This window comes from Lepisma saccharinum, chromosome 4 (assembly GCF_977018435.1).
Source record: "Lepisma saccharinum chromosome 4, izLepSacc3.1, whole genome shotgun sequence".
Classification (NCBI taxonomy): Eukaryota; Metazoa; Arthropoda; class Insecta; order Zygentoma; family Lepismatidae; genus Lepisma; species Lepisma saccharinum.
Window position 1 is genome coordinate 103,202,915 of NC_139232.1, and position 12,057 is coordinate 103,214,971.

Here is a 12,057-nt window from a genome sequence, read left to right on the forward strand (position 1 = left end):
ATTATGACTTCACCATTGTTTCCCTTATCAAATTCTAACCTAAAATCATGTATTGCATGCCTACCTTCCCATTTACAAAACTGAACTTGTATCCAAGATGGCGGCTTTCAAGATGGCCGCCGTCAAGGGCACCCCACCTTATGACTTCCCTCTAGGCCTAATGTGGTCACACATGGTTGTTATTCATCAATTTCCACTAAAACGATTTTTACAAGGGGTGGTAAGGGACTTTTGGCCCACCCTGTAGTAGCATTCTTGAATTTGAATTTGAATTTTTGTAGTTGTCCTTCGGATTCAAAACTTTCTGAAGGTTGTTCAAAACGATACATAACCTAGACTACGAAATGGCATCGTTTCCGTTGAATTTGGTGAAAGTGCTACTGAGGCGTCAACCTGTAGTAGCATTTTTGAATTCGTTATTACGAAAAACTGAATCGGATTCAAAACTTTTTAAAGGTTGTTCAAAACTGTACAAAACCCATAGATCATCCTGGCATAGGAATTTTTCAAATTCAAAACAAGTGCTGCTATAGTAGCATTTTTGAATTTGAATTTTTGAAGTTGTCCTTTGGATTCAAAACTTTCTGAAGGTTGTTCAAAACGATACATAACCTAGACTACGAAATGGCATCGTTTCCGTTGAATTTGATGAAAGTACTACTGAGGCGTCAACCTGTAGTAGCATTTTTGAATTCGTTATTACGAAAAACTGAATCGGATTCAAAACTTTTTAAAGGTTGTTCAAAACTATACAAAACCCATAGATCATCATGGCATAGGAGTTTTTTGAATTAAAAATTGTGCTACTACAGGTTGACAGATATTGATTCAAGCCTGTTGTAAGCTTACAGCAAGCTTGTTCGCTTTACATGAAAAGCTTGTCTGAAACTTGAAGAAAGCTTACTGTGCTATCTGGGTAGGGAATGGTTCAATGACAATCAACAAATGGAGAAAATTGATATGAACCTCACGGCTCATATCCATGTGCCGTTAATTATTCTGGGTTATTTTATATTAGTTAGTTCTTATTATTTGATATTTAATATTTCATATTTCATAATTTTTGATAAATAGAAAGATTATTACTAGACTTATATAATCCACTAATATTTACTTTATTGTAACAATAAGTGTAAACGCAGCCTAATGTAATAATCTATATGTTAATTTTCTGACCGAATCTTTAATATTGGATATGTAAATCTGTGTTCTTTCACGGCAGAAAAATGTTTATGATTTAGATTGACATAGATTTCGTTTAACAACAATGGGAAGATCGAATCTGTTCTTTTAAGTTTAATGTATTCAATAAGGTTCAAGTTGCAACGGGGAATGATTCGTGTTTAGTCTTTATTAACAGAGGCGAATCGTTCCCCTTATACAATTTTATTTGGTTTTGCTGCAACGTGGAAATTAGTTCAACTTTGATATTGAGATTGTGAATATAGACATTGATGAGTATTTAGTTTTTGGAAATGTCGCAAGTCGCGCTGTGCAAATTACGTAATGCTTAACAAGTGAGCATCGATTGGAAAGGTATATAAGGAAATGCGGAGCTTAGTTTGCACGCATTCCATCAGCGTCGGCTCTACGATATAAACATCTAATGACACTTGGGAATAAAGATACCTGTATTTCGCCAAGCACAATTTATACTTCGAAATTTATAATGTTATGGGACGACAGGTTAGGATCGGCCGAAATCCTTTGAGGTTAATGACGCTTGCCTATTGGACATGTATTTGTCACTGTTGACCCATATATTCTCATTCTTACGGATAAATGATAGAATTTCAGATCTCCGAACTTTATTTTGGCCTTCTTCAAAATTTATTCAACGTAGACTTATTTGGGCAAGGAAGCAAAACTAGACATGTAATGCAATGTCATCATTGGCGTGTATCTTGATGCAAGCTTTGCATATTAACGTTTCTCGATCCCAAGTACTCAGGGGAGCCCGTAGATTCTATTCTGCTTAAATCCTGCCCGTATTAACATCGATACTCGTGACACATTTTGGTCGCAATACTGTAGGAAGGGGCACGTACGAAAGTTTTTGTCCGCTACTGAATGGTAGGCCGTAAGCTTCGTCTACGGTTGCAAAAACGACAGGGTTCTCTTCCCTGGTACGGCTTCCTCCTGGCAACACACATACACACGTAACTATTCCCTGCACATATACATATTTGGATTTTTCCCGTGGAGACATGCAGCAAATTAGAATTCTGGATTCATCGAATCAAATATTAACGAACAGGGGATTCTGTATTTCTTTTAAATTTAAGGATATTCATGGATTGTAAATTGTAACTTGAGTGTAATGTAAGCTTTCGTATGTATTGGAAATAAACCATCTCCTGGATAAAAATGAATGAAAAGAAAGGTCAAAGTAACCTCCCAGAAGATGCAGTTGCCAATCTTAAAATTTGAGAAGAGTCGTTCATTTATTTTATGATTCACCATCTACACCCTTAAGTTCTCGATGCTTTAATTCACCAAGCCCGTACCTGAGAGGGGTCAGAGTATCCCATTTAGCCGCCTGAGTTTTAGCCGAGGTGAAATTAGAACATAAGGTATTTGGAAGATTGAGGCAGGCTAGGATTACCATAACTTGCAGCTCTGTGTGTGTGTGTTACTGAAAGACTATCTATAGTGGAGAGTGAGATAACACACAGTTATAGTTATATGAACATACATATATATATTACGCAGATGAATTGCGTCTTACATAAAGCTAAAGTCAACCCTCATGCGTGAATAAGCGCGCGTAACGGCCATAGTAAGTCTCGCAGGTAGGTAAGACGAGCAGAGCCGCGCTCGCTGTGAAAGAGGTTGAGTTGACAGTAGCGTCGAGACGTTCGTCGCGTCCAGTTTAGCAGCTGCCGTGCGACCGATCAGTGGTTGTGCGTTTTTCTTCGCCTGTGCCTCATTTGTCTACAGTATATTTGGGTGGCGTAGTTATTGTTTTGGTTGCGGCGCATCATGTCGCAAACTTACGACCGTGACAAAATCTATCATTAATCTAAAAGAAAAAGAAACAGAAAAAAAATCATACCTTCTGAAGATATTCCTCTGTAGTGATACGACGCCTAATGGAAGATGTATACAAATATATCCACAATGGAGGGTGGTCAGCATCCCTGCGAAAGAAGAAAACACGCATCAGTGAGTTCATGTAGACTGCAGGCTGCGCGGCATGTCACGGATGCCGCCATTTTCGACTCGTGACGTCCCGCTTATTTTTACGCAAAAATCTTTAGCTTGCAAAAAATATATTGTATAACGAGTATTAACCTGTGTTATAAGAGTTCTTCAAAGTGGTGGCCAACTGCATTCTCGGCACTTTTTGATGACATTTGTGACATGCAAGAGTTCATCTTTAGTAATTCTTGCAAGTTCTGTTCGTACATTATCTTTCAGTTTATATATAATGTGGGCATTGTTTCTACATACTCCATTTTTTAGGATTCCAAACAAATAATAGTCAGTTAGTTCCTTAGTTCCTCTTTCAGTGCTGTAGAAACACTGCCTGGGTAAATTTTACCCAACGCGCGGTCATATGTTTCAGTTTGATATTCCAACGTGTTAATTGTTCCTCGTCTTATCAAATGTGTGATTCAATTCAAATGTTAAAAATTAATAAAATTATATTAATGGATGAAGGTATTACTAATTGCATGCCTTAAAACAATTACAATTCAGACTAGAGAGGTACTTCTTTATCTGGGTATTTTTTATCCATGACGCGTCCTGCAGGGGTTAACAATGGCAAGAAAACAACTTGCAAACAGAAGAAATACGCCAATCAAAATTTCATAAAAATATTCCGGGAATGGGTGAATGCAATTGGCCACCACTTTGAACAACTCTTATAACACAGGTTAGTACTCGTTATGTAAGATAAATATACATGGTAAATATGTGTACTTAAAAATATGTGGGACATCACGGGTTGAAAATGCCGGCATCCGCGACATGCCACGCTGTCTGCAGTCATGTGCTATCTCGGCCCAGGGCCAAAATGAATGATTGAACTGGAAACTAATCGTATTTTAAAAGTATGTGAAAGCGTGAAACTTAATAATACAAAAAAGGAGTCAATATGTATCACAGTTTTATGTAATAAGCGATTAATAAGAGCCCCATGACTTTCGCAATACGCTGTACCAATGTACAAAGCTAGTTATAGATTTCTATGTTCGGGGCGAGAATATAATCCGTTCCCCCAATACTTTGGTCAAATGTTACAATTATCCATGTACCCTCTCTTATTTTAAAATACCATACGAAAATAGTAAATCGAAACCAGAGGATCCAGGTTAGAAAACTGATCTGATATCGATGTATCATTGTGTTTATCCTATTTTCATTTCCATATCGTCGCGATTAATTCAAGGATTATAAGACATACACAATAACAAAAGCAGAAAATATAAGCACAAGGCAGAACTTTGTAGTGGAATTTTGAAATTTCCTTGCGGTTGGTCACGTGAATACTCAAAAATTAATGTCCAGAAGAAGGGCAATTGGGTGTTTTGTTTTATAGTTCTAGATGTTTTTCCTCTCTATATATTACAATTATGTACATTTATATGAAAACAGTCTGTGGAATTTAAGAATATATCTCCCAATATGGAGCTCCGCATTGAAAACCTAATCAGAGAAGATATGCAAATTTCAGAAGACTTTACAATGTAAATGTTATCTTAAAGCCAACTCCAAAATGATATGGTGGTTTTTGTGAAAATCCTTAACATAATGGAAGCCGTTAATTTAAACAGATGCTGCAATTAAAACCAGTATTGAATTTCCAAACATTATTTCTGTAAATTATGACTGTACACCCTTCTTAAATATCCAAAAGTACCATTATACAAGTGTAGACATTATGCTAAGTTTTCCCTGACTGGACCAGAAAATATGTTTCTATACAAACCCCTTAATACTGTATATAACGTAATTCTTCTTATTTTATATGACCCTACTACGTTTATATCCTGTTGACTTTGGTCAGCATTTCTGTGATTGTAGTTCTTCCGTGCTCGGTAGATTAGTTTGTCTTATTTCCCAATAACACCGATTGAAATCAATTATATAAACAATATCTTAAACAATGACTGGGTGTGACACCTTGATACACCTGCCCTACACCGAGTGTCAAAAAGTGCAGCGGAATATTTGTACGATTTGAATGTTTGTTTGTTTTGCACCTGTGTATTTTTTGTGCGTATTCTAAATTGGATATGAATGATTTCTTTTAAAAATTGTTTTTGATCACGCACTCAAACCTAATGTACCATTTATCTTGTATTAATACTAATCTATTTTTGACACATGATAGTAATTCTTCTCTGGAAAAAAGAATCCAGCCTATTTGTCACTACATCATAAATGTTAAGCAATAAAAATGGAATGTAGTGTTAAGGAAAACGACTATTTAAAATACCAAGGACTGGAGAAATAGGGGCGCATAGTACCTCCTCCAATATTTGGATAAGGTTACTGTATCCCCCTAAATCCTTCAATCCGAATTGTACCCAATGCAACCCTTCCAAAAATCTTGATGAGCAGAAGATACTGTCGTTCAGAGAATCTCGTTCTTGGTAGCTAAAGACACAAACAAAAAGGTTATCTTATATATATTATCTCCCTATCCAAAAGAATTCAAACTATCGTGAATCTATTATAACTACTCCATTTTGGTAATAGCGTATCATGCCAAAGACGTGACTCGAACCCGCGACCCCTGGAGTCATAACTCGATAGTCTACACAGAGAAAAATGTTTGTTTGGATTAACCAAAAAAATGGTAGTGGTGAACAAATCGTTATTTTATATAGGCATCAACCAAACAATTGTTCACCAGTACCAAAAGATTTGGTCAAGTTCTATTTCTTTGTTGTAAACATTTTTTTGGTTACCAAAACCAAATATTAACCAAATACTTTCGTTAAAATTACCAAACTAAACGATTTGTTACATAATTTATTCACAATTACTTACCTTATGATCTGGCTAATTTTAGCTAGAGTGGATAGTGTGTAGAGACTAAATGATTTCAAACTACACATTCAGAATGGAAAGTTCACGTGAACTAAACGTTTTCGGAGCGTGTTTGTATTTCTGCGGATAATAAACCTTTTTTTCGAGCAAGGTCTCATCTCCAGGAAGCTATCAACTCTGGGCAAGCCACGGCACCTAGCGACCTGTTGAGTGAGATGACTGAAGGCAAAATGGATAATAAACCTTTTCCTGCTCCTACAAAAATATGCAATAATTAGTAAGGAGAGGTCAATGAACTAACCGATCTGTAACTACGCACTGGTAATGATCAGGCTGGAAAGTTCATATGAACTAACCGATCACTGATTTCCTCATTTTGTTTTTGCATTTCTGCGGTACTTTTTTTTTTTTTGCGAGTGTTAACCCGTTGAGAGGGTTATACCCTCACTTCGGTAAGTGATTTCATTGGAAGTGATATGTCTTTCATCATTTTGGAGGGTCTAAGTGTTTTTTATATTGCAGGGTCCTTTTCTTATTAAGATTGGTGATTCGTATGTGTTAACTTACTTTTGGGCATGGTTGAGAAGAATGTAAATATGGATTTCGATATTTGGAGTCGGAGTATTATTGGTACACTTAGGCTGTAGTGGTGGGATAAATATGGCGTGATAACTGCGATGGATGATATATATCGTACTCGTGTTTCTGTGGGTCTAGATTATCTAGATAACATGAATACATGGTGAGCAGGTGTTGTAATGGCGTAGACATATGTGTAGGTGCTGCATCATGTCTGATATCAAGATGAATGGTATTCCAGAATACCGGGTTTTCGGATATCATGGCTTTGTTTATGTATCGTTGGCGAAGGTGGCGACGTGATACAAAATAGTCGGGAAGGAAATTCTGTCATACAGTAATATTGTGGGATAAGGTAATTTAATCCGGAAAGCCAATCTAAATGCGTGCCGTTCAAAGATTTCTAGTTGGTCGTGGAAGGAGGAATATGAAAAAAATGAAAGACGAAGAAGTTATTAGTGAATATGTAAGTAAGGTACAGAGTAAATTGAAGGAGAAAGAGAATAACAGACTTCGAGTGGTTGAGGAAGAATGGGAAATAATAGAGGGAGTGATAAAGGAGGTAGCACAAGAAACTTTTGGAGAAGAGAAAACTAAAAGGAATGAGTGGTTTGATGAAGAGTGCAGACAGGTTATAGATGAGAAGAATAAAGCTAGAGAGAGAATGCTACAGAAGGAAACTCGAAGTAATGCTGAGAAGTATAAGGAACTAAGAAGGAAAGCACATAGGGTATGCAAAGAAAAGAAGAAAATGATGTATAAAAAGAAGATGCCAGAAATTGAAGAACTAAATCAGCAAAGTGAAATAAGAAAATTCTATAGAGCTATAAATAGAATGAGAATAGGATTTGAGCCAAGAATAGAAGTATGTAAGGATAAGAATGGGAAAGTAATTGTAGAAGAGAGTCAGATACTCAATAGATGGTAAGAGCACTTTAAAGAGATTTTGAATAAAGTGGAAGACCAAGAAGAAAAGCAGTATAATGGGAATATAGGAAATAGGGATGGTCATGATGTACAAGTACCTAGTATTGAAGAAGTTGAATCTGTAATGAAGAAAATGAGTAATCATAGAGTTCCAGGCGAGGATGAAGTGATAATTGAACTTATCAAACTTGGTGGTAATGCATTGTTGGCAGCAATACATAGATTGATTGTAATGATATAGGAAAATGAAACAATGCCCCATAAAGGAAATCTGGAATAATATGCCCAATTTATAAGAAAGCTGATAAATTAATATGCGGAAATTACAGAGGCATCACACTTGTTAGTGTGGTATATAAGATCCTGTCAGGATTGATCAGTGAGAGAATAAAATGTTACACAGAAGATATACTGGGAGAGTACCAATGTGGATTTCGCACTGGCAGAAGCACCACTGATCAGATATTTATAATTAGACAGATGATGGAAAAGTTTTATGAACATGATGTGGATTTGCATTTTTTATTTGTTGACTTCAGACAGGCTTTTGACAGTGTTAATCGAAATGAACTGTTTAAGGTACTTGAAGAGTATAATATTCCTCTCAAAATAATAAGACTAATAAGAATGACTATGAGTGGTACTAAGGCACGAGTAAAAGTTTGTAATAAACTGAGCGAAGAGTTTACATTCAATACAGGAGTGACACAAGAGGATGGCCTTTCGGCAGTATTATTTAATGTAGCATTGCACAAAGTAATGAATGTAGTTGACCAAAAGGGAACCATATTTGGAAAGTCCAGTCAAATATGCGCATATGCAGATGATGTTACAATCATTTCTAGAACAATAAGAACACTTAAACAAATCTATGAGCAAATGGAAAGAGAAGCAAAAAAAAAAATAGGGCTCACTGTAAATGAAAAAAACGACATAGTATATGAGAATCTCTAACTCTGAGATCAGAAGAGCACCTCAAGATCTTACAATAGGAGATAATAAGTTTGAGGGAGTTCCTTGTTTTAAATATCTGGGGACAATGGTATATAGTGATAATGATATGAGTAAAGTAATAAAGGAAAGAACACAGGCAGGCAATCGTGCATAATTTGCAAATATGCAGTTGTTTAAAAATAGACTGATCGCAAGAAATACAAAGCTTAAAATTTATAAGACACCGGTACGACCAGTTGTCACTTATGGATCAGATAATTAGACTTTGAAACTGTCAGATGAAAATGCCCTCAGAATATTTGAGAGAAGAATATTAAGAAAGATATATGGACCTGTGAAGGAATATGACGACTGGAGAATAAGATATAATGCAGAGCTAGATGATTTAATAAAAGGCCAAGATATAGTGAGATTTGTCAAAGCCCAGAGAATAAAGTGGTTGGGGCATGTGGAGAGAATGATGGAATACAGGATGCCAAGAAGAATGTTGAAAGAAAAGCTTCACCATGCAAGAAGAAAGGGCAGGCCCCGACTTCGATGGATAAACGACGTCGCTGCAAACTTGCGGAGAATGAAAATTAAAGGATGGAGGAGAAGAATTGATGACAGATTGGAATGGAGGCTGATTGTGGAGGAGGCCAAGGCCTACCAAGGGCTGTAGAGCCAGAAAGAGAGAGAGGAGTCGGAGTATTGTTGGTAGTGCTTAGGCTCTAGTGGTGGGATAAATATGGCGTGATATATATCGTACTCGTGTTTCTGTGGGTCTAGATCATCTAGATAACATGAATACATGGTGAGCAGGTGTTGTAATGGCATATACATATGTGTAGGTGCTGCATCATGTCTGATATCAAGATGAATGGTATTCCAGAATACCGGGTTTTCGGATATCATTGCTTTGTTTATGTATCGTTGGCGAAGGTGGTGACGTGATACAAAATAGTCGGGAAGGAAATTCTGTCATACAGTAATACTGTGGGATAAGGTAATTTAATCCGGAAAGCCAATCTAAATGCGCGCCGTTCAAAGATTTCTAGTTGGTCGTAGAAGGAGGCAGAAGCGTCCATCCAAGCAATATGCCCGTGAGTGATGGCTGGGCGCAAGAACATTTTGTAGGTGGTTAGGACTGTTGTCGGATGTAATCCCCAAGATGTACCCACAAGTTTCCATAATAGATTTAGGCAGTTCTTAACCTTCTTCTTTATCCTTTCTAAGTGTGGACGCAAGGTTAGTTTTTCATCTATGGTAACGCCAAGGTATGTTACGTGATTTGAAGGTAAGATGCGTCTCCCCTCTATTTTCATCTCCAAGTGTTTGAGGTTTCGGTGTACTTTGGAGCGATAGTGGGGAGGTAGGAAAACTACTGCCTGAGTTTTGCAGAGTTTATTGATAGTTTCCATTGATTGCACCAGCGAATAAAGGAGTCTACGGCCTTTTGGGGTGTTTTATTAATGGATTGAATTGTTTTTCCAAGAGTTAGGAAAGCAGTGTCGTCTGCAAATTGGAATACGTGTGTGTTGTTATCCATGGTCGGCATATCAGTTACATACATTAAATATACCAGCGGCGACAAAACAGACTCTTGCGGGACTCCTGTGTGCGAGAAGATTGGATAGGATGTTGCCGAGTTCAGAGAGATGTATGCCATGCGGCCTGCCAGGAACGAATGGATAAGGCGAATGTAGCATTGTGGAAGTTGGAATTTGTGTAGTTTATATATTAATCCCGAATGCCATACTTTGTCAAACGCCTTTTCCAGATCGAATAAAAGAAGACACGATGGCAAGGACTTGTTATAGTGGTTTGTTATAGTTGTTATCAATCTCAGAAGTTGGTCGTCGAGGCTGATGGATGGTCGGAAGCCTGCTTGATGTGCAGGAAGGAGCTTCTCGGATGAAAGGTGTCGGTGCAATCTGCGTACAAGTACTTTTTCAAAGATTTTGCTGAGGGTCGATGTGAGCTGTATTGGTCTGTAAGAGGATACTTCGTGAACAGGTTTCCCGGTTTTGAAGAGCAGCATTTTGGAAACTTTCCATTCTGTCGGAAAGTAACCTGTTCGTAGTATATGTTCATTGTTAGGTTTGAGAGCTCGGTTATTCGGGTTTGAGACACGTTTTACTGTACGTGATAGGGGTGTTTTGTGTATTGGTTCAGTTTGTGGTGTGAAGATATCTTGAAAATGTTGTGAAAGTGTACGGATTTTCCATCGACTATAATGGGATATGTAGTTCTTGACCTTTTCCCTGTGAGTTTGTTACATTTCTGCCAGTATTTGCACGTTTTTATCCAATTCCTTCTTTTATATGCAATGATATAGTTTTGTACCGTGCGAAGGAGTTGTCTATGATGCCGTAACGCTTCGGGATTTCTTGTTACAACATACTTTCGGAAGGCACGCCTGGAGGCTGAAATCAGTTTCAGATAGTTCGGCGGTAATTTTGGTTTGAAGTGGGATGGTACTTCTCGCAGCTTCAGTTAAGGCAGAAGTTAGTAATGGGACTACATCATCCAGATCCCTATCATTTGTTGGCGTATCTGCGTTTTTTACAGCGTTCTCGATTGCATTACGATATTACGATATTTTTCCCAGTCTGCTTGATCGTAGGAGTACCTTGTTATGAGAAAGGGTTTGTGAGAAGTTGTTGCAGGTGCGTCAACTGTAAAGATTAAAGGTGCGTGATCGCTACCAATGGGTTCAAGTACATCCACGTTGCTATTTGTAAGGAGGGAAGTCGATGTAAGTACAACATCTGGAGAAGTACTGCTGATTGGTCTAGATGGTTTCGAAAGTTGGTGGAAATGGCAATTTTGGCAGTTGACTATAGTTTGGTGAAACTGTCGCTTTTCGGCTTGTGGTCGACTATGGAGATTTATGTCGGCCATGATTATGTAATGCTTGTAGCTCTTTTCAATGTAAGTGATAAAGTAGTATGGTATAGGATGTCCAGGCCGAACATAGATGGTTGCTAGGGTAATGCTTCTGTGCCTCAGATATATTGTTGCTATGCTGTATTCCGGCAGGTTAAAATGCGGTGGTAATGTGTGTTCTCTATGAGGATATGATTTTCGAAAGCCAATTGCAGTCCCTCCATTTGCACGTTGAGCTTCCGTAGGCCCAACATGTCGAATCATAGTATATCCGCTGATCTTGGGTTTGAGTTTTGGCGTTAAGAATGTTTCGTTGAGGGCGAAACCTGATATATTCTTTTCCTGCAAGACAGTTTCAAATAAGATTTTGTGTTTTGTTAATGAGCGAATATTTAAAAAGAGAAAAGAATAACCCATGATTGTTATGAAGAGTCTGAAATCTGTTTTAGGATGTACTTGTATTTTCAAGAGGGTTGATATTGAAATGGACATGTGGGCTTGTATACGTAGCGTGTAACTGTAGTTTGAAAAGTGCTTTTTCAGCGAGTATTACTTGGTCCAGAATATGTGTGCGCAGAAATGGCTGGATGTTTTGAGTTGTAATGATAAAGAATCGTAGCAGATCCTCTACAGTGATTGGGTCCATTAGTGAATTTGCCGGTTTGGTTGAGCTATCTATAGTTCGGATGGGAACAACAAGCTCAGGGTGATTTGGTTCTGGGTTTG

At 37.7% G+C, this 12,057-nt stretch overlaps 1 protein-coding gene across 2 annotated transcripts in view; it reads right to left on the minus strand.

The window, feature by feature from the left end:
- Positions 1-12,057, minus strand: part of LOC145986686 (aminopeptidase N-like) — an 80,531-nt gene that overhangs the window by 11,150 nt on the left and 57,324 nt on the right. For both annotated transcript variants that reach the window (XM_083120998.1, XM_083120997.1), the window contains one exon: positions 3,056-3,140. In XM_083120998.1, the coding sequence (XP_082977124.1) occupies positions 3,056-3,140 (85 nt within the window). The remainder of the gene's footprint in view (positions 1-3,055; positions 3,141-12,057) is intronic.